Source organism: Pomacea canaliculata, linkage group LG12, assembly GCF_003073045.1.
Source record: "Pomacea canaliculata isolate SZHN2017 linkage group LG12, ASM307304v1, whole genome shotgun sequence".
NCBI lineage: Eukaryota > Metazoa > Mollusca > Gastropoda > Architaenioglossa > Ampullariidae > Pomacea > Pomacea canaliculata.
This window is the reverse complement of record NC_037601.1, coordinates 491,564-514,259: the sequence shown is the minus strand read 5'-3', so window position 1 is coordinate 514,259 and position 22,696 is coordinate 491,564. Positions and strand designations below refer to the sequence as shown.

The 22,696-nt window shown below is 42.6% G+C and overlaps 2 protein-coding genes and 1 long non-coding RNA gene across 12 annotated transcripts; 2 read left to right on the top strand and 1 right to left on the bottom strand.

Annotated features, from left to right (window-relative positions):
- Positions 1-834: 834 nt before the first annotated feature.
- LOC112577089 lies at positions 835-7,921 on the top strand. 7 transcript variants are annotated; one of them, XM_025260019.1, is made up of 7 exons: positions 835-939; positions 1,545-1,726; positions 2,312-3,909; positions 4,208-4,370; positions 5,216-5,441; positions 5,633-5,813; positions 6,484-7,921. In XM_025260019.1, the coding sequence occupies exons 2-7, from the start codon at positions 1,553-1,555 to the stop codon at positions 6,740-6,742; spliced, it is 2,601 nt and encodes an 866-aa protein (XP_025115804.1). In that variant the 5' UTR covers positions 835-939; positions 1,545-1,552; the 3' UTR covers positions 6,743-7,921. The 7 variants fall into 7 exon arrangements, with proteins under 7 accessions (XP_025115804.1, XP_025115802.1, XP_025115803.1 ...); XM_025260017.1 differs by having other exon boundaries at positions 887-1,131; XM_025260018.1 differs by having other exon boundaries at positions 887-1,131; positions 1,542-1,726.
- On the bottom strand, positions 7,723-19,164 carry LOC112577090 (large neutral amino acids transporter small subunit 2-like). Of its 4 annotated transcripts, none has more exons than XM_025260025.1 (10): positions 16,983-19,164; positions 13,183-13,308; positions 11,890-11,992; positions 11,403-11,513; positions 10,987-11,110; positions 10,302-10,405; positions 10,024-10,120; positions 9,453-9,611; positions 8,867-9,044; positions 7,723-7,860 (listed from the first exon to the last, which is right to left on the bottom strand). In XM_025260025.1, the coding sequence occupies exons 1-10, from the start codon at positions 17,515-17,517 to the stop codon at positions 7,784-7,786; spliced, it is 1,614 nt and encodes a 537-aa protein (XP_025115810.1). In that variant the 5' UTR covers positions 17,518-19,164; the 3' UTR covers positions 7,723-7,783. The 4 variants fall into 4 exon arrangements, with proteins under 4 accessions (XP_025115810.1, XP_025115811.1, XP_025115813.1 ...); XM_025260026.1 differs by having other exon boundaries at positions 11,469-11,513; positions 16,983-17,814; XM_025260028.1 differs by lacking the exon at positions 16,983-19,164 and adding an exon at positions 13,624-13,919.
- On the top strand, positions 14,988-22,686 carry LOC112577091. The gene is made up of 4 exons (XR_003102000.1): positions 14,988-15,045; positions 15,647-15,828; positions 17,814-17,963; positions 22,189-22,686. It is a non-coding gene; the product is annotated as an uncharacterized LOC112577091 (long non-coding RNA).
- Positions 22,687-22,696: the final 10 nt, after the last annotated feature.

Sequence of the window (22,696 nt, the reverse complement as noted above, 5' to 3'; positions counted from 1 at the left end):
GCTACTAATGATGCAAGTTAATGTCTTTTAAACTAACCTGCAAAGAATGATTTTCATTTTTCAGATAAAACAAATGATAACAATTTGTTAAAAATAAAAGCTGATAAGTTGTTCAGGCATCCGTGCAGTCTCACCATGTTTCTTTCCAATCACATGCTGACGACAGGCTACTGTACTGCTCCACCCCACCGGCTGTCTCACTCTGTTGTTAGCCTTATAGAAGTCTACTAAAACCTAGCATCTATAACTCCCTGAGGCGCGGAGAGTGGAGGTTGAGTGATGAGAGCCACTTTCCAGCAGAACAAAAGCATCCTGTGGCAAATTAATTGGCACCACATATATAGGTGGTGAGGCGAAATGACTTCTTCAGTTTTCTTCAGTTTCAAACAGTTGTTTGATCCTTTCATTGTCTTCACTGTTCTTTGTTCATCCTCAATTTTAGTGCATTCAGATTTCGTAGTTCGTTAAAATACTGTATCAATGTGTGTGGTGTTGTCTTTTCTGTGACTGTCGTCATCCTGACTGCCATCACACCACCCCACCTCCACCCCATCATCACACCACCTCCACCATCACACCACTCCCGTACAGACGGACTAATTAAGCTCTAACATCCCTACGTCCATGGATGGACTGACAACAGAAACAAACCACAAACTGATATCCCTATTTACGTCCATAGACGGACTGACGACAGAAACAAACCACGCATTATTAACATCCCATATTGACGGACTGATGACAGAAACAAACCACGCACTAACACCCCTATACGTCCATGGATGGACTGACGACAGAAACAAACGAGGTAAACACGTGCATGTGACACGTTGAGGCCATGTGACCTGCTGAACCAATGGGATCTCAGATAGCCACGTGCACCACCCGCTTCCGGCTGTCGCTGGCTGCTGTATGAAGCACAAACGTCATCAGTCGCAAGTGTGTATCTCCGTGTAACTCTTCATCAGATCAGTTTGTAAATGGGCTAAACAACATCTCTTAATATAGAAGGAGGGTGGAGCCCCTACCGCCCACAGTGTGAATGTACACTTCCATTATGGCCTGGTAGCCTTCCGCTCGCCGTCTCCCTCAGCAGCCAGGGATAGCAACAGACTTTAAATTATTATCTCTGTAAGTCTGTGGAGAGGAGATGGGCATAGGCACATAGAATATACGGTCCCTAAAACCTCAGTCTCCGACAGCCGAAAGAATAGGGATTCTATATCTTCACCTTTTTAAACTTCTGGCGTTTCTCGCTGCCATGGAAACTGTTGTAACACGTGCCGACGATCGAGCAATTAGGAATCCGAGGTCATGACACATAACACGTGCGAATGTTACCAGTGGATACATGACAGCGAAAAGCTGTCAAAGACTAAAATATCAGATCATTTATTTTCTTCAAGTTCTTTGTACTTAGATTTCCCACGATCGTTTTAGGAACAGTGATGAGATTTTCCTAAAACAGATTTATTTATAAATATATAGTAACTCGGCTAGCTTACAGGATGTTTATTGTATGGTAACAGTTTCCTCTTTAGCAGGTTTCTCCATGTCGGAAAACACCTATGAATTACCAAGCAATCATTACAGCCAAATACTGGCATATCTGGAGGAACAAAGAAAGGCCCAAAATGAGCTGCTCTGCGATGTCTGTTTTTTGGTGCATGGTGTTAAAATTTATGCCCATCGCTGTGTTTTGGCAGCATGTAGCCCATACTTTCAGGTAATGTAACCTCAATACTACTGAAAATTATAAATAAGGTATACTCATAAAATAGCTTATTAGGTATGTAAACAAAACAGCTTGAGATGTATTTTGGTATCTGGAGCAAATCCTAATAAACAGTTGTGAAGTGCAAAAATTTGCTTCAGTTGGTTCAGTTCATTCCATTTAACTGGGACAATGCTAGATGAACAAACACTTAGGATCATCTTCAGTTCACTCTTATTAACGTTTTTAACAATTTAATTCATGTAGACATGTATTCAATGTACTCATTTTTTCGTACAGTGATTAATTGGCGTATCCAGAGATCTTGTGATAAAGATATACTAGACAATCATCATCTAAAAATTCAGTTGCATCATAACCTTTTAACTGTTTATAATAGTGTTCTTAGCACTTGGAATGCAAGATTTCTTTGCAAAGATGATGGAAAATTTGTATGCGCATGTTGTGCTTATTGTTCTTGATGAAAAGAACAAATTAATTCTTGTACTAGACTAAAATATTTTTGTTTTCTCTATACACCATATGTTTTATCAGTGTCGTTATTTTGCTAATATATATTATTCATTGTTTTTGCAGACTATGTTTAGTGGATCTTTTAAAGAGTTAGATGTCAATAGCCACGGGATGTGTGTTGTTGACCTGACAGAGACAGTGAGTGATCCAGCACACCTGGACCTGTTGATTACCTGTCTTTATAAAGGTCAGATAAAGCTGATGCAGGACAACATAATTGACTTGATGTTTCTGTCCAGCTACTTGATGGTGGAGTGTGTGCAGGCAATATGTCTGCAGTACCTGTCTGACACCTTCAATATTCACACATGTCTCTCATACCTGGCGCTAGCTGAAAATCTTCAGCTTCATCCTCTACTTGACAAAGCGGTTGATCTTGTGAGCAATCGCTTCCATGACTATTTTAGGCATCAGCCAGCAATAATGTCCTTATCTGCTTCTTGTTTGCACTATCTTAATCCTCCCCTGCAAAACCTTCCATTGATTGCTGCCATACACTTTCTGCTCAGCTGGATACACGGAGGCAATGATTCCCATGCTGACGCCAACAAACATGGTGAAATTAACATCAGGACTAACATGGCGTTAGAAATTATGCGGAATCAGTGTCGTAAGTTTAAGGTCTTTGGTGAGAATTTTGATTTGCAGAAGCTGTCATTTTTCTCAGCAAATCTATGTGGGCCATCGGAATGCCTTCAGCAGCTGACAGCTGTCATCAGGGAGGAGCTGGGTGGGTCGGGACCTGCTGCCAGTCAAACCCATGTGCCAGGAAATGCAGCACAAGTGGGGCAGGAGGGGAATGTTTTGCAAGACACTGGACAGAAGATTCATGGGAACAACATAGAAACCTTGGGTCAGTTGATGAAATCTGTGCCTCATAATGACGAGAGTGGCGAAGACCAACTTCTTCACAACATCAGTGAAAATGTGCAAGTGGAAGGAAAGGGAGATAATGACAGTCTCAGACAACAAAGGAGCAATGTACATGAGAATAAAAAATTTGATTCTGAACATTTTTCATCCGCTGAAGACCTTAAACAGACCGACAGCAAGTCAGTTATTAGTACTTTGGTTGCAGAAAGACCCACTCAGATGGTCCAGGACAGTGACAGCACAGTCCATTATCAAGATGATAGGGAGTTGGAAAGCAATCTCAATATAGAGCACAGCACTGGTCAAAGCAGTGACACAAAGCTTTCTCATTTAATGATTTCTGGTGCTTATATTGCCAGTGCATGGAAAGACACATTGAGTTTTTGCACTAGGGAGATACTAAATGCTCGAAGTGAAGCATCTAACAGTGGACAAGTCAGGAACAATAATGGAAGTGATCAACTGCCAGCTGAGCAAAGCAAGAAATTCACTGAAGATGATAAAAATGTGAACATTTGTGATGCCCAAGTGAATAGATGTTCTCACAATGATGGTACTGTTGATGTTCTGCTGGTGTTTGTTCCTGGCAAGAGGATGGTGGCCCATGTGACAGCCATTGAATGTGACTCTGGTCGGCCTCGCTACTGTCCAGGTGATCTCGAAGTGTGTGTTTACAACATCCATGAAAGAAGATGGCTGCACCTTGGCAGCACAATTTTTCCTGGTGTAATTGATGAGAAGAGTATGTGGAAAGTAGCTTGCCTGGGATCGCACGCATTTTTCACAAGGTTTGTACTTATCCCTGATATTATATTATTAGGCCTGCATATATTGTCTGAAGTATTACTTCATCTATCTTACTTATCATGAAGATTAATGTTTGTTTACTTTTGACAAAGAATATTAAGAGAAATCAAGCCTTGTTTTAGAGTATAGTAGTATCTGAGTGCTGAAATATTTCTAGAATAATTAAAACATTGACCTTACAATAATTTAAATATTTTTTAAGCTTGGTTTATTTTCATTGACATTATGTTTCAAGATATTTGTGGATGATATTTAATTTAACCTTTCTCATTTTTGCAGTCTTCATCAGCAAAGTATATTACAGTTGGACCTTGCCACCCTCACCTGGACACACGTGCCTGCTGCACCTGTTTTTCAGACTTTAGTCAACGAGGTGCGAAGTGTGCTGCCACTTGCTGTCAAAGGTCACCTGTACATCTTGTCTTCTGACAGATTACAGTTGGTGAGTGCATTGACTCATGCAATGGTAGAGTGTATGTATTTACATATAGTGTCTATTGCTGACATGCATAAAAGCCTTTGTGTGCCATGGATTCATGACTTGTAAGTGGGCTGTTATCAGTGCCATGAAACCTGTGACTAACACTACATGTCTAAGGCTGAGAAGGTAAAAACGTTTACATTCTCCGGAAAGATGTCTCAGCCTGAAGGTAAACGTCCTTTGTATTTTACATTCCATACATGACCTTCTACCATCAGTAACAAGCTTGACATCTTCCAAAACAGATGCCTCAGGCACACACTTAACATCTTTTGGCCAAATTCCATCACCAACGAAGAACTCCATCGAAGAACTGAAACCGAGTCCATCACCACGCAGGTTCAACGAAGGCGTTGGCGATGGATTGGACATGTGCTCCGCCAGCAGACAGCAGACCTCTCCACAGTCGCCCTATGATGGACTCCAGACGGCCGAAGAAAACGAGGCCACCCAAAGGAAACTTGGAGAAGAACAGTGGAAAGGGAGATGAAAGGAAAGGGCTGGACATGGGGTCACCTAGAGCGGGTTTCAGCCGATCGACTTCGGTGGCGGACTCTGGTTGAGGCCTTATATGCAACCTGATGCATGAAGAGGAATAGATAGATAGACATGACCTGGTGTCAGATGCATACATCTGCCATGGATTCTGGCAGTTTTACCAAGCAACCGGCTCCTGAATAACCTTTACATTCCACCCCTCTTCCTGTCAGCCAGGACAATATCCTAATGAAATAGTCTTCATCTTATTACATTTATCTTAAACTCTCATCTTTGTGATGTCCTAAAGAAGGAGTTCATTTGTTCAGGACAGTGTCACAGGTCATTACCTGACTCATCAGCGTTACTACCGGCTTGAAGAAACTGGAGACTGGATTGTAGCAGGTGATGTGGAGCACCACCATACAGGGCTGCCTCATACCATCTTGTCAGTCAGCAAGGGACAGGTGTTTGTTGTTAAAGCTGATCTCATGCGCAGCCTAGAGAAGAATCTGCTGATTGTTAGAGGAGGACATGTCTTTGACGTTCAGACAGGTGGGTATCTTGGTTTAAGTATAGCAGCATTACATTACCACATTTTTATTTCCTAAGAATGGAACTTGAGAATAACAGTCATAAAATGTGGGTGAAAGTGGACAAATTCAAAGGTTCGTATGTGTCTAATGTTTATAAATTTTGTGTGTATGTGTGTTTGAGAGAGACAACATAAAAAAGAAATCATATAGGCTACTTTACAGGTGCCATTGAAAAGTTTACTGGAACAATCTTTGTACCATCACCTGCTCGCTTTTTGGTACATGATGGCAAACTTCACATTATTGATGCTGAGGGCTGGACTTGGCAGTATCAGCAGCATCTTGAGCTTTGGGGTGCAGGCGGTAAAGTGGATCTGTCAGATATCCGATGGTGAGTTACTTTTTGAAATGTGTCTCAGGTAAAAGAGTTTCCCTCAGAGCAAACACACTATGTGGCATTGTTCACTAAGTACTATCCCTGAATTACTATCTTAACTCCCTGGCAACACTGTCTGTCATGTTAACCCTCATGTAACGACTCCATCTGACATTGTTTATAGTATCTACATCCCTTCCTACCTTCATCGTTGCTTTACATTCTACTCTTGTACCTCATCTTGATGTTGTTCAGTGTGTCTACAGTACCTCACTGTCCACTGGCTGTTATCTTTGCACTGTGTATAGTGTCTACATCCCTTCATACCTTCATCATTGCTTTACATTCTACTCTTGTATCTCATCTTGATGTTGTTCAGTGTGTGTACAGTACCTCACTGTCCACTGACTGGTATCTTTCATCTATCATTATTGGTCTGCACAGAGGGTGTGATCTATCTTGGTCTTAATGCTGCACATTATAAGTTTACATTATTATTATTACATAGTGGAGGGTTAAAGTGATATAGTGTATGTGCCAATTACTTAGTTCTAGATCTATTTTTCATCCCAAAACTGTATTTTTTCATGCAGTGTATACCTGATCTGTTTTTATAATTGTACCTGGTACATTTTTCAGATCGGCATTGCTTTTTCATGCAGTACACTAACTGGTGAGTGTGCAGGTATCGTGGAGCAGCTGGGGAGTCCTATTATCCATGCTTAAGCAATGTGTCTACAGCCCAGGACAGCTCCGTGTGGGAGTTGCTGGGGTACTTTAACCATAGCTCCACACTCCTGGAGTTCAGACTGAATGCTGGTGGACAGGTCACTACGATGGTGCACCCACCTCCACCCTGTCGCTATGTGATGTCCATGACAGTTGGGGACATCAATTCCAGCCTTATTGCAGGCTTGGAAATGTGTCGGTATTATCACGAATGAACAAACTTTTTTTGGAAGAACATTTTTCTGACTTGATTGCCATATAACTTTCCTGCATCTCATTTTCAAATACATTGTCATAAATAGCTGTTAGAGGAAAGGTATTGATAAAATGTTAAGAATTTTAGCCTTACGATTGCTGACCCATCATGTTGTTCAAATAAACTTGATTCGTTAAATAATGTAGTGGATGTCTATGAGTCTTACAAATATTACTTTAAAGACAAAAGGAATAAATTCTTTTTTACGATAGATAAGTAGCTTTTTTCATCAAAGCCTTACAAAAGCAAACAAGTTATTGACACATTCAGCAACTAACCCAATTGCATACCCTTATAAACACACACATATCCACTTGCACATGCAATTCCCTACACATGGACTCATGCTGCACCCATTAAAGCATTGACATGTATATTTTTTATTTATATATCAAAATAGCATTTCTACATATTTATACTAAAATAGCATTTCTCTCTCTATACATATCTATCAAAATAGCATCTCTCTAGATGTATATATATCATAATAGCTTTTTAATGGCTGAGAATCACAAAAGACAGTTTCTTTTGTAATGCTGCATGTGTTATAGCAGGCAAGTGTTATAATAATTTTAAATGAGAGCCAGTTCAGTTTTTGTATGATCTTAATATTGTAAGAAATACTCCGATAATGTGGAGGTGAAATACTATAATTATTGTAAGAAGTACTCAGCTAGCACATAGGTCACGTACCATATTGTAAGAAATACTCAAATAACATTTAGATGAAATGCTATACAGTAATTTTCCAAGAAATTTTTTTTCACTTTCTTGCTGAAATCTTGTGCAAGAGCAGTCTTAATACATATCTGAGAATACACATAATGAAAATTTCAATTGGAGAAGAATTTAATATTCCCAGACTTTCCAGCCTTTTTCTGACATCTTGATAAAATTATGGATGGGTATGCAGACTGTATTAGGAGTAGTGTTTCATCCATGAGTCCAAATGTTCTTATTTTTAAGAGTAGACACGCAGTAACAGTTGGAGTGGATGTGTTCAAACTTTTTGCTGCCCAGTGAAAGAACTGGAAAGCTCCAGTTGCAACAGCTTCTGTATAAAGGTTGTCAGGTGGTCTGGAATTGCACAAATAAACACTTGGTTTTTTTCACATTTTTCAAGTAGAACTGAGATCTGGAAAACTAGATTAACTCTGTGTATGTGTAAGAGAGACAGAGAATTGCCTCTGTCAACAACTATGCACAGATATATTTGTTCAGAATCATTTTTATATAATTTTAAGGAAGAAGACAGATTGAAGAATAAATCATGGGAAAACGTGTTTCAAAGATTAGTAGACATTTTAGCCTTTCATTCATGTAGAACATCTGTTAGTAACAGATGAGCAGATGTGTATGTGTGGCAGGCATGGGGAAACTTTTTTCCTCCGAGGGCCATTTGCATGTTTATAAAGTCATTCATGGTCATACAAAACTATTAACTTAAAAATTAGCCGCTATATTTGGTCAAGCCATAGTTTTGCCGCAGTGTGTTCAGTATTTTGCAGTGTGTACACTCTCTACCGGCCTGGCATTGACTATCCTCTGAGTCACCACAATACAGGCAGACAGACCGCAGGCAGCCAACAAGAAGCATACATATCTGTTTCCTCATGTAGTCATGTGTCCTATCCATAATGGACATGCCTTGCTTGTCCCTCAAAAATGAAATTGTTATAATGATTCTATTAAACTAAATTTATGTTGTTACTGAATTTCAAGTCCCACCTGTGGCTGCCTTGGCCTGGCCAGACCATTAGATTTCACGACCCTTACATGGCCTGTGGACCAAATGTAGCTCACCTCTGATGTGTGATTGTGTGTGTCTATAGAACCTGATGTGTGATTGTACATCTATAGAGGCTGATGTGTGATATGTGTGTTCCTATAGAGCCTGGTGTGTGATTGTATGTCGATAGAGCCTTATGTCTGATTGTATGTGTGTCTATAGAGGCTGATGTGTGATATACATGTGTAGAGAGGCTGGTAATTTATATCCTGTAGTGAAATGAAATTAATACGCAGCATCTCAAAATAAAATACTATTTATCTTAATGAATTAATACAAATTTGCCAAACTTACCCATAAGGTTAACAAATGCTTGTGGTTTATTCGACCACCTGATACAGACTAGGTAGATGGGGATTGTGCAGGCCAGAAGCATAATGCAGAATCCCAGCTCATTAGGTTTCTCTGCTACAGATACGACAATTAGCGCCAGCATCAAGGCTACTTGAAACACCACCACCACTATTGGCATCTGCACAGTTGAAGCACATCTGTACAATCATGCTGTCAAGTGACATCAACCTACTTTTAAAACCTTTAAGTACAAGAAACACAAGAAATTCATAGGAAATGTATAGTCACCGCCCAGATGGGCCCATAGGAACCAGTGCTATTCACTACTGACTGATGAAAACTGGCGTGGTTCAGCCATGTCACCAGATATGAACAGCCACCAAAGACAGTCATCCAGGGGTTTGTAGAAGGGAGGACGATACCTAATAACATTACTCAATATGATGTACACATGCCACAATCATGCAAATACCTGATAACACTGCCCAACATAATATGATGTGAGAATGCCAATCACACAAGTACCCTATGATACTGCCCAACATCAGATGATGTAAGCATGGGAAACACGCCACACACAGCAGACCTTGAATGTTGTGTGGGTGAAGGGACTTGTGGCACCGACGCAGCGAAGGTAGATGAGAGCAAGGAGGAGCACCAACATCATGATGCTGAAAAAGAGACTGACATACTGAATCATCGTCATCACCGAGCCTGACATCAGCATGACCAGTGCCCCCAGCAACTGCAAACAGAAAGAGACTGACATGGTGAACCATCATCATCACCAAGTCCAACATCAGCATGACCAGTGCTGTAACATATCAAGTAAAGGAAAAACAAAGATAATGAATGTGATTTGCATCCTCCGTTAGAAAGTGCTGTGAATTACTGTAATTAAGGTTTACTTTGAAAGACTTTTGCTTGACAAGTTGCTAATTGGTTTTTAAAAAGAGGTGACCACACAGGCAGGTCACAACTGTTTATCTTTGAAAATAGCTTTACAGTCTTATTGCTCAGTCTAAATTAGAAGACAACTTCATGATGTCTGCATATACGCTGCACTGACACATTCTTGTGAGGAGTAAAACTTTGTACTTGAAGTTACTGCGGACAGTTTTGTGACTAGCTAGACTTCTCCATAAATATAACTTTACTGCGGTGATGATGGCAGGCCAAGGCATGAGGTACTTGGTGTGCAGCATAGCCAGCAGCCTGGGCATGTGACCATTGCGAGCGGCAGCGTACAATATTCTGTGGCACAACAACAAATGGCTGCAAATGCAGTACAGCTCTTCACTCTCTTCAAATAATCATGAAATCTTTAATGACTACATAGTCATTTACTTTATTATATTTCTGAAAATGAGAGAACAGCTAATGTTAGTTTATTTCGCTGAAAAATTGCAAACTAGGAAGAGAATGTATCACATACCTTGACTGTCCCATGATAGTGACATTGACAGTGCCAATACTGCAGAGAGCGACAGTGAGTGCCAGCATATAGGGCAGCACAGGGTGGACGTATTGACCTAAGGTCTGCAACATTCAGCAGGTACAACAGGCATGGGGCAACATGCTGGTCCAGCATCCAAAAGACATCCTGCATTAGCTCCTTTCATTTCTTGTTACAAAACTAACCCAGCCTTATTGCCAGCCCAGTCTTATTGTGAGCCTAGCCTTATTGTCAGCCCAGTCTTATAGTTTTGTTTATAGAAGACTATCCGGTGCTGAATTTTTATTATGGTATAGCATGGTGTACACTATGGATGACAATACTTTTTCAATTATTTTTCTGTTCATTTTTATTAAAGACCAATCGACATCGGTGGCAGACTCTGGGTGAGGCCTTATGTGCAACCTGATGCCCGAAGAGGATTAGATAGATTATTAAAGCACAACCCTAGCCTCCTCAAACTACATGGGTTAGTTGTCATGTTTTTACTGAGAACTCATTATACTTGCTTGAGGTATATAAACAATAATTCCATGTTGATTTAGTAGAAAGAAAATCTAAAAATGTGAAAAAGCATAAAAGCCAAAAGAGCCAAGAAGGAAAATTCTCTCAAAAATCCTTCAAGGCCTTGAGAAAACAATGGCAGACAATTTGCAATGCTCACCATGGCGACAGCATCTGAGTGCATGACCTCAGCAGGAGAGAGAACTATGTAATAGGAAAAGCTCGTACTGACAAACATCAAGATGACAATTAGGAAGCTGTAGGCCACTGCACGTGGTACATCTCTGAAACACAGATGGTCATTCATCACGAGATACATGTGTAATACACACACTGCCACTCATCACATGCTACATCTCTGAAATGCAGAAGGTCACTTGAGTTCATTATCATAAGTTTTGTTTGTTGTTTTTAGTCGAGACAGACTACGCACTGTTTTCTATTCAGAATAATGATGGCTTTCTATGTGAAGATTACATCAAGATGCCTGTGCTAGTGAAAATTTGTGATAAGATTTTACACTGCTAATGTATCTTGCACTGTCCACATACAGTATCTTAATCTTGTCTCTCTTACAAGTAACGGGAGAGGCTGGCAGACAAGGAGGAATGTGACGTGCAGTCTGTAGAAGCCAACACCCACCTTGCAGGGTCGTGCATTTCCTCGATGAGCATAGCGATCACTTGCCTAGCAGAAAACATTCCAAGCAGCATAAAATGAAACAAAACTTAATTGTCTCTCAGGCAGTATAAAGCCAGTTCATATAAAACTGATGAATAAATATGTAAGTGCCATTGGTCTTATATTGCGTAAGCCAGTTGACAGATTCTAGCACACAAATACATCTTGTGTTTTACATCTTGTAGTTAACCAAGGAGGCCAAGTCCTCACAGTCAACATTTGTCCAGCTTCCTCTTGCTACACCAGTATTTCTTTGCAAGACCACATTCATACACAGCATTTTAAAATAAATGTAATGAATTTATAATGAATCAGTAATTAACACATCCTTGCCACTGGACAGTACACAAGTGCAAAAAAGAGAAGTTAATGCAGTACTGACCAGCCTGCATATGCAAAGTTTGATGCAAAAAGACTGAGAGCAATGCTTCCAAAACACGTGCTGGTGTCATCCATCAGATGCTGTATGTTTTCATGACTTGATCCTGCCACAAGGTGGATTAAATAGTTACACAGCACAAAGGTATTATTCAGCCATGCATGTTTTGCAGATGCATTAAAAGGCATAAAAAAGGATAAATGTTTTCAGGACTTTTTTCAGAGTCAATTGTATTAAATATTTTACAGAATCATCGACAGGTTCCTAAGAAATTGGTCATCAAGTGAATGTTGTTGTAACCGGTGATATCTACAGCTCAGATGTAAGAACAGCAGGTGAGTCTGTTTCTAGTGATGACAGGGTCAACGTCATGGAGCTTCTGGCTGTAGCATCTCTCCCTCTTTCTCTCGCATCATCATCATTCCCTTAACTGGCACTGGCTAGACACACGGGACCAGCCCGCCGGTACTGGTACGCAGCAGAGGCAAGGACATGGTGTCAGGTCAAATAGTGGTCTTCCCATGATGGACACGGAGGTCAAATAGTGGTCTTCCCATGATGGACACGGAGGTCACATAATGGTCTTCCCATGATGGACACGGATCGAGGTGTGATGGTCTTGGGGTGTGTGAAGCATGATATTCTCCAGATAGACGTTTACATCGTCGCAGACAAGGTCAGCCCTGGGGAACACCAGTACACCACGTTGTACAGTTTCTATGGTTCAGAGGTTGTTTGTTAAATATCTGCATCACGTGCCGTAGCTGAAGGGACAGGCTTGCTGCTCTGTAGTCATCGCTCGTTGTTCCCGGTCTTGGGGAGGGGAATGAGAAGTGATTGCGTCCACTCTTTGCGCCACCATTTGCTCTTCTAAAGTTCTTGAGAGCCTTTACTGTTTCTTACTCGCTACACGAGCAATTCTTTGTCAAACCTTTTGAAATGAATAAATCATAATTTAGGATCCGAGACTAAAAGATGTGCGTGTGTGTGTTTGTGCGTATTTGTATTATCATTGTTGTGCAAAAATTAGTTAGGAACAGACACATCGCATGCATTTGCATATGACTTAAACACACACACACACTTTGCCATTCTTATTTATTTATAAGACGTTTTTCTTACTTAAACATATTGCATTTTTCATAAAAGCTATGCTTGTATGTAAACAGAACTGTTGAGACTGCAATTAGGAATTGGGTCAGTCAAAAAGACAAAGACTAGGAGAAAGACTTCCTCCTCTCCTAATGATTACCCTCTAATTACAGGATGTGGACATACAATGGGAGAGAACTATACCTTGTGAGACTGTGGTGAAACCAGCCACAATGATGATCACCATAGCGATGAACTTGGCCATTGTAAACACTACCTGAAGCCTGGTGACATATTTGGTGTAGGTACAGTTAACCCACACCAGTGCAACTGCAATATACAGCAGATTTATACATATGTATGTCTGAATATATAATGTGGATATAGGCCCTATGATCATGTTACAGCCTGCAGGCTAGAAGGCTATAAAGTGTGATCATACACTTAGTTACATGTAGGTAGATATATTAGACACACGGCCATCCTAACAGAAACCCGCTCAACTGATCCACATATAGTACCTCCCTTCTCCTCGTCAGTTATCTCTCGGGGTGACGTGGACACTGACCGAGGCCCATGAGAGAAGGACGTGTGAGGCATCATCATCATCATCAATCATCATCATCATCATCATCATCATCATGCCTGGTACTAGCTGATCACCAGACAAGCTGGCCATGGCGACCAGACTAGAGGCATCAGCTCGAGGCGCACCCCTGGGTGGAGCGACCAGTTCGCATCCTTGGCGTTCGCGGTGAACTTTTTCTGTCTTGGCTGCGACCTCGACCTTCCATTGAATCGTGGAGAAAGGTTTTAGACCACAAGTCCACACCAGACTAGGTGGCGCCGTGTTACTGTTGTGACAAAAGGGTTTGTGGCATCTCACGAAGGTAGTTGGTCTCTTGATGATTGTAAACAACCCCCACCCACACACCCCCCACACACACACACCCCCACACACACACCTCCCCGCCAGATCATTACCGCGACAAGTCTCTCCGCATCTTTCTACGGAAGAATAACAATACAGAACTGTTTGGATGCTCCATCATAACTGGAATGAGTACTGCAGTATACAACATACATGTGTCTGTGTGCGTGTGTGGAAACAAATACCCGAGGATGACATGTTCAGGGTGTAGCTCGTGACTTTACAATCGCTATATATATATAGAAGGGTATCAAACGTGATTCTACATTTAGTTATACATAACTGCAGCAGGACCTGTACATACGAGTGAAATTCGTTACACAACTGAGCTCGCATGTCAACAGACTCCTCAACTAAAACTATTCTTCCATTTCAAATAAAGGAAATAGGATTAACGTGTTCCAGCCTCCCACAAAACACGGTATTTGTAAATAGATATGTAAATACGGTATAATATCTATCTATCTATTCCTCTTCGTGCATCAGGTTGCACACAAGGCCTCAACCAGAGTCCGCCACTGAAGTCGATCGGCTGAAACACGCTCTAGGTGACCCCATGTCCAGCCATTTCCTTTCATCTCCCTTTCCACTGTTCTTCTCCAAGTTTCCTTTGGGCGGCCTCGTTTTCTTCGGCCGTCTGGAGTCCATCGTAGGGCGACTGTGGAGAGGTCTGCTGTCTGCTGGCGGAGCACATGTCCAATCCATCGCCAACGCCTTCGTTGAACTTGCGTGGTGATGGACTCGGTTTCACTTCTTCGGTGGAGTTCTTCGTTGGTGATGGTGTTTGGCCAAAAGATGTTAAGTATGCGCCTGAGGCATCTGTTTTGGAAGACATCAAGCTTGTTACTGATGGTTTTGGTCATCTTCCATGATTCTGATCCGTAAAGGAGGGTGCATTACTGAGTCCCTGCAAAACTTGTTCAGGTCATTGCAATGCTGTACAGCGATTTCAAATCCCAGGTTGTCTGTGACACGGAGCTCACAGACCCCTTCAACGTCAGTACCGGGGTGAAGCAGGGCTGCATTCTGTCGCCATTCCTCTTCATTCTGGCCATGGACTGGATCATGAAGACTTCCACCGACAGTGAGAGGAGAGGGATCAGATGGACCATGACTATGACAGCAACAACAACACGGTATAATATACAGCACTGTATAATAAATGTTAACGGCATAATAATAAAATAATAACAAATATATTACACGTATATTTATTCATCTTACCTTGGAGGAGATGAAGACTCAATAACAGAGTTAAGCAGACGGCGGTGGAGGAGGAGGGAGCAAGAGAGTTGACTGGTGCTGAATGAGACAACACTATTTACACTGTTTGTAACTTTGAACATATATATTTTTATTAAGACTTCTTTTTTTTTTTACATTCTTCAGTTTTTTTTCACCTTTCATAACTTGTTAACTGAACCTAAACTTAAAAATATTGACTTTATTCATCACTTGTTGGTGTTTGGGCTCAGTCTCACTCTCTGTACCATCGGTGCGAGTTACTATAGCTATGCTATGCTATGCTATGCTATACTGTACTGTACTATACTATACTATACTATACTATACTATACTATACTATACTATACTATACTATACTATACACGACAGGTACACGACACCAGCTCGTATCTGGAGGTACTCGTATATTGCTTGACTCGTATGTACAGGTCTTACTGTATATTTATTAGACACGCGGTCATCCCAGCAGAAACTTAAGAGAATGTGTTGCAGGCTCCAGCTACAGCTCTGTTTTCAACTTGTGGCCATCAAAACGCTCGTAGTGCACCCGGTTGGCACCATAGCCAGTACACAGAGACAGCTGTCTACAAGACACACTCAGCATGTCACAACAGCTGTCCTCACCTTCCTGTAGTCTGTCACCGCATGCTGAGTGTAGTGGCCACAGAGTCAGGGTTAGTGATATTATGTATACAATAATAATAATAATAATAAAATAATAATAATAATAATAATAATAATAATATATATAGTCTGTCACCGCACACTGAGTGTAGTGGCCACATAGTCAGGGTTAGTGATATTATGTATACAATATTATAATAATAATATGTAGTCTGTCACCGCACACTGAGTGTAGTGGCCACAGAGTCAGGGTTAGTGATATTATGTATACAATAATAATAATAATAATAATATAATAATAATAATAATAATAATAATAATAATAATAATAATAATAATAATAATAATAATATATAGTCTGTCACCGCACACTGAGTGTAGTGGCCACATAGTCAGGGTTAGTGATATTATGTATAGAATATTGTATAGAATATTATAATAATAATATGTAGTCTGTCACCGCACACTGAGTGTAGTGGCCACATAGTCAGGGTTAGTGATATTATGTATAGAATATTGTATAGAATATTATAATAATAATAATATATAGTCTGTCACCCCATACTCAGTGTAGTGGCCACAGAGTTAGCTTCCATGCTGCAAACGTCTCTCTGGACAATGACAGTCTTGAAACAGTCTTACCAATCAATCAGCTTACACTGACACAAGACATCGATCAGAGGTTACCAATCAATCAGCTTACACTGACACAAGACATCGATCAGAGGTTACCAATCAATCAGCTTACACTGACACAAGACATCGATCAGAGGTTACCAATCAATCAGCTTATACTGACACAAGACATCGATCAGAGGTTACCAATCAATCAGCTTACACTGATACAAGACATCGATCAGAGGTTACCAATCAATCAGCTTACACTGACACAAGACATCGATCAGAGGTTACCAATCAATCAGCTTATACTGACACAAGACATCGATCAGAGGTTACCAATCAATCAGCTTACACTGACACAAGACATCGATCAGAGGTTACCAATCAATCAGCTTACACTGACACAAGACATCGATCAGAGGTTACCAATCAATCAGCTTACACTGACACAAGACATCGATCAGAGGTTACCAATCAATCAGCTTATACTGACACAAGACATCGATCAGAGGTTACCAATCAATCAGCTTACACTGACACAAGACATCGATCAGAGGTTACCAATCAATCAGCTTATACTGACACAAGAGGGAGGCAGCCACGAGCTTGACGGCCAAGTCCGGGGGGCTGCAGGGGGTGACGAGGGTCAGCAGGTAGAGGGCAGCAGTGTAGGCGCCCAGCGCCCAGGCCGGACACCCCACAAAGGTGACGAAGCCCATGAGGACCACAAAGGCAGCCGTGTTGCCGAAGACAAACTTGGTGTAGGAGTAGGGCCCCCCGGCCTGCGGCAGCAGCAGAGCAAGCTCGCACACGCTGAACGCCATCAACATCATGTTCACACCCCCGACCAGCCACATCACCACCGCCAACCCCGCCGAGCCGGTCAGCGCCTGGATGCTGGTCGCGCCGATGAAGATGGAGGTGCCTCCAATGTTACCCACCAGCACCACCACCGCTTCCTTCAAGCTCAACGCCTTGCGCAGCTCCACTCGCACGGAGGTCCCTGATGGTGGGGATGTCCACGTGTCCTTCACGTCTGCTCGGCCATGTTTGGGACCGGTGCTGACATGTTCTGAGGCTGGGTGTACGGAGGCCACGTGGCGCTGTGCTGTCCACATTTGAGTAGGACAGTAGGAGGCAAGGAAGAATAATGGAACTTGTTTCTTCGAGCACCTTTTCTTTTGGTGACAAAATTGTCCCTCGGTTAAAACACTTTGTGTGTTTTTTTTTTTTTTTTTTTTTTAGAGCGGCCTTTGTTTTTCCACACGTTGGTTTTGTCTGGCGGTCATTCAACTCATTACTGTCCTGCAGGTTGTTTTGAGAATGTTTTACCTGCGTTGCCAGGAGAGTTCACACAGCGACCAGGTGTCCATGCACTGACAGGTAGCTAATGCCTTCATTCGTCTGTTCACAGTGTTCACACGCCCCTCGCCCGTGCCTGAGGTAAGTCAGGAGATGAGTGTCGTCACCAGCAGACAGGACGGTGGTGCTGCGCGTGTTTGTCACTAGACAGGATGAACTAATCACGTGATATTCACCTCTCTACAAACTCATCCGTAGACAGGTGAGGGGTTCCGCCTCCTGCTCCATACCCGCGTAGAAACTGGGGGGCAGGGGGGCAGCTGCCTCTTTCCAAAGAAAATACTGGGAGGGGGGCCGACAATACCGCCTTTGCTCCCCTCCTCCCGTGTTTGAGATGCGATTCTCCACAAAGTGTAAAACTTACAGAAGACGAATGCTCCCCACCCACTGCTCGTGTCTTGTGACTGTGTGTCTGTCTCCGAGATGTGCATGGTGTGTTTGTGTGAACAATGGCCCCCTCTGTGAGTAACAACAAGCCCACAACTCCAGCCTCAGTGAGCTTTTATTATTTATTATCACAGTGTCGTAGGAACCAGGGAGGCAAAAAAGATAGAAGGGTCAATAATAACTGTTTGCCCCCACCCCAGCATGAATGTTTGAGATGTGATTCTTCACAACGTGCAGAAAAAAGATAAAGAATCCGAGAGAGAGAGAGACAGAGAGGACACTTGTGTATTTACGACAGTAACAGAATAACAAACGTGATGAGTTCTTCTACCCTGTGGCCCTTGCTGCAAAGAGGGAACCCTGAGACACCACTTGCCTACAAAATAAAGGCGTTCAAAAAGGGAACACGTAAGAGGGACAACAGGTGATGGTGCTTGAGGTCTAATTTGACTCGCGAGTGAGTAATATTAGGCGCAAGATTTTTTTTTTCGTTGCTAGTAAAGGGTGTTTACGTTTGGGTGGAGGCTTCTGCTTCGTCTGTGATGTGTGAGAGCCATCCCCGTTGACTGTCACCCCACATCTACCTACACCACTCATCGTTCCACCCGTCACTGGCACCAGCCCAACATGGAGCGAGCTGACCACACGTGGGTCTGGCACTGACCACCCATCCTTTCTGGCATTCAGTACAAACTGCGATGTGTATCTAGGCATTCAGTACAAACTGCGATGTGTATCTAGGCATTCAGTACAAACTGCAATGTGTATCTAGGCATTCAGTACAAACTGCGATGTGTATCTAGGCATTCAGTACAAACTGCGATGTGTATCTAGGCATGCAGTACAAACTGCAATGTGTATCTAGGCATGTAGTACAAACTGTGCGGTGTATCTAGGCATTCAGTACAAACTGTGCGGTGTATCTAGGCATGCAGTACAAACTGCGATGTGTATCTAGGCATTCAGTACAAACTGCGATGTGTATCTAGGCATTCAGTACAAACTGCGATGTGTATCTAGGCATCAGTACAAACTGCTGTATCTAGGCCAATGCGGTGTATCTAGGCAAGTACAAACTGTGCGGTGTATCTAGGCATTCAGTACAAACTGCGATGTGTATCTAGGCATTCAGTACAAACTGCGGTGTATCTAGGCATTCAGTACAAACTGCGGTGTATCTAGGCATTCAGTACAAACTGTGCGGTGTATCTAGGCATTCAGTACAAACTGTGCGGTGTATCTAGGCATTCAGTACAAATGCGTGTATCTAGGCATTCAGTACAAACTGCGATGTGTATCTAGGCATGTAGTACAAACTGTGCGGTGTATCTAGGCATTCAGTACAAACTGGTGTATCTAGGCATGCAGTACATGTGTATCTAGGCATTCAGTACAAACTGCGATGTGTATCTAGGCATTCAGTACAAACTGCGATGTGTATCTAGGCATGTAGTACAAACTGTGCGGTGTATCTAGGCATTCAGTACAAACTGTGCGGTGTATCTAGGCATTCAGTACAAACTGCGGTGTATCTAGGCATTCAGTACAAACTGTGCGGTGTATCTAGGCATTCAGTACAAACTGCGATGTGTATCTAGGCATTCAGTACAAACTGCGATGTGTATCTAGGCATGTAGTACAAACTGTGCGGTGTATCTAGGCATTCAGTACAAACTGTGCGGTGTATCTAGGCATTCAGTACAAACTGCGATGTGTATCTAGGCATTCAGTACAAACTGTGCGATGTGTATCTAGGCATTCAGTACAAACTGATGCGGTGTATCTAGGCATTCAGTACAAACTGCGATGTGTATCTAGGCATGTAGTACAAACTGTGCGGTGTATCTAGGCATTCAGTACAAAATGTGTATCTAGGCATGTAGTACAAACTGTGCGGTGTATCTAGGCATTCAGTACAAACTGTGCGGTGTATCTAGGCATTCAGTACAAACTGCGATGTGTATCTAGGCATGTAGTACAAACTGTGCGGTGTATCTAGGCATTCAGTACAAACTGTGCGGTGTATCTAGGCATTCAGTACAAACTGTGCGGTGTATCTAGGCATTCAGTACAAACTGCGATGTGTATCTAGGCATTCAGTACAAACTGTGCAGTGTATCTAGGCATGTAGTACAAACTGTGTGGTGTATCTAGGCATTCAGTACAAACTGCAATGTGTATCTAGGCATGTAGTACAAACTGTGCGGTGTATCTAGGCATTCAGTACAAACTGTGCGGTGTATCTAGGCATTCAGTACAAACTGCGATGTGTATCTAGGCATTCAGTACAAACTGTGCGGTGTATCTAGGCATTCAGTACAAACTGCGATGTGTATCTAGGCATGTAGTACAAACTGTGCGGTGTATCTAGGCATTCAGTACAAACTGCAATGTGTATCTAGGCATGTAGTACAAACTGTGCGGTGTATCTAGGCATTCAGTACAAACTGTGCGGTGTATCTAGGCATGCAGTACAAACTGTGCGCTGTATCTAGGCATGCAGTACAAACTGTGATGTGCTTTAATTTCTGTGCATACTCCTGCTCTGTTTACTCTTCCTCTACATCGCCAGCAGTCAAGTCCACTCTTCGTCTGGAGACAGGCGGTCCGGTGGCGCAACTGTTAGCGCCTGTCACCAATACGGTGAAGGTTGGCTGCCCAGAGTTCATTTCTCGTCTCGGGCACGCTGTTCTTTCTCCGCACGTGGCATGTGTTTACAGGGCTGGGTGCTTGCCGTAATATAGCCTTAGTTGCTGACACGGCGTAAAACACCAATCCCCCCACCCACCCCCCTCTTCGTCTGGAGACCGTCTACGAACTGTTGTCTCCAAAAGAAACATGTAGTCACGTGATTTTAAGGCTAGTCCCTCTTCTTTCTTTCGCTTTTGCCGGCAACTAGCTGGTCCGCCTGCTGGTCCCCCTCTGTAGACTGACGGTCGGCACAGCTTCCCCTCCGTCCATCGCATGTTGTTCACGTCTCCAGCTGTCAGCGTCATCATACGCTCTGTAAATCACACATTATCATCATCATCGTCGTCGTCGTCGTCATCACCACACGGGGAGCAGTGGTGAAGGCTGGCCAGTGGAGGCCTGCCTTGTGCTGATTGTCTGTTAACCCCCATGTCGCCCTCCCTCCGTGTACCCCTGGGGGAGCGTGTTGGGGCGGGTGGGCGATGGCGCGCCATCCGCTTGTCGTTGATGACGATGGCCAGCAGCGTTTTCTGGCAATCACCATTGGGTGTCGACTGCGCCGAGTACAAAGTCATTTGCGTGCTTGAACGCGCTACGGAGCAGCCTCCTCGTGCACTTTTAAGCCGACACTAATTAGGGAAAGTAGGTTTGCACTTTAAGACCTACTAGGTGACCCTGATCCCAACTGGTGAAACGCAGTTTCTAAACGCCCCCCCTTCTCCCTCCCGACAGCCACAGCTACAACTGCAGACCATATATTATGTGAAGCTTTTTTATCAGCATACTCAGCATTCCTACTTACACGTCTCCTCAGTTTCTTCACTACACTCCCTCAGCTCAGCTACAGGTCACAGGTCACCGTGGTACACGTCAGCTGTACTCTTAGCATGTCCTTGTGCCGTCTTCAGTCACCAATTACAGACATGGACTTAGCAAGCCCTATCATCTGAGCAATTGTTGGCAAAGATTCTGACATCAGTAGCATATCCATAACTGTGTTAAGTCCTTAACAGTGACATCATCTCACAGGCCATCGCTCTGTGTGTGTGTGTGAGAGAGAGAACACACATCACTATGTACTTGTTGACACTAGCCTCACATCTGTTTGGACACACACACACTGACTTGAATGAACTTGACTTCAGTGACGTGGCAGATTGAATGCTGATAATAACAGAAAATCCAAGGGCCAAAGAAAAAGAAAACAAAATCGAATGAATGCTGAAAGCTGCTACAGTCACATGCTAGCGATTTGTTGAACACATTTGCATCAATGCTGCTTGACAAACGATCCCTCGGTGACCTAACACCACTTTTGTCTAATCCCATGCTCTCTCTCTCTCTCGCAGCCTTTCATTGAAGGTCAAGCACTCAGCAGATGATGAGTCAGCTTCAGTCGCCTGTCCAACAAAATGCTTCGGTCTCTACAAGAACATTTTACAAATATTTTATGCATCAAGTTTGATGGCCTCAAGGTGATACAAAGATTAGGATAGTGACAAACCACTGCTTTCCTGCTCTCCCGTGGGATTGTGATTACCGGTGAAAAAACGCCAACTGCAGTCGGAAACTTCATAAATTGCTGCACATAAGACAGGTTAATTTACACGATACATTTATTTACCAACGTATTTACTTGTTATTAAAAAAAATGCGAACCATTTGATACTCGTTTAAAAGTTCTCGTGGGGTGCAATTGTTTATGGTTGAATAGGTCTTAGTGCACTGATCAGAATCATGGAAGATGACCAAAACCATCAGTAACAAGCTTGACGTCTTCCAAAACAGATGCCTCATGTGCATACTTAACATCTTCTGGCCAAACACCATCACCAACGAAGAACTCCATCGAAGAAC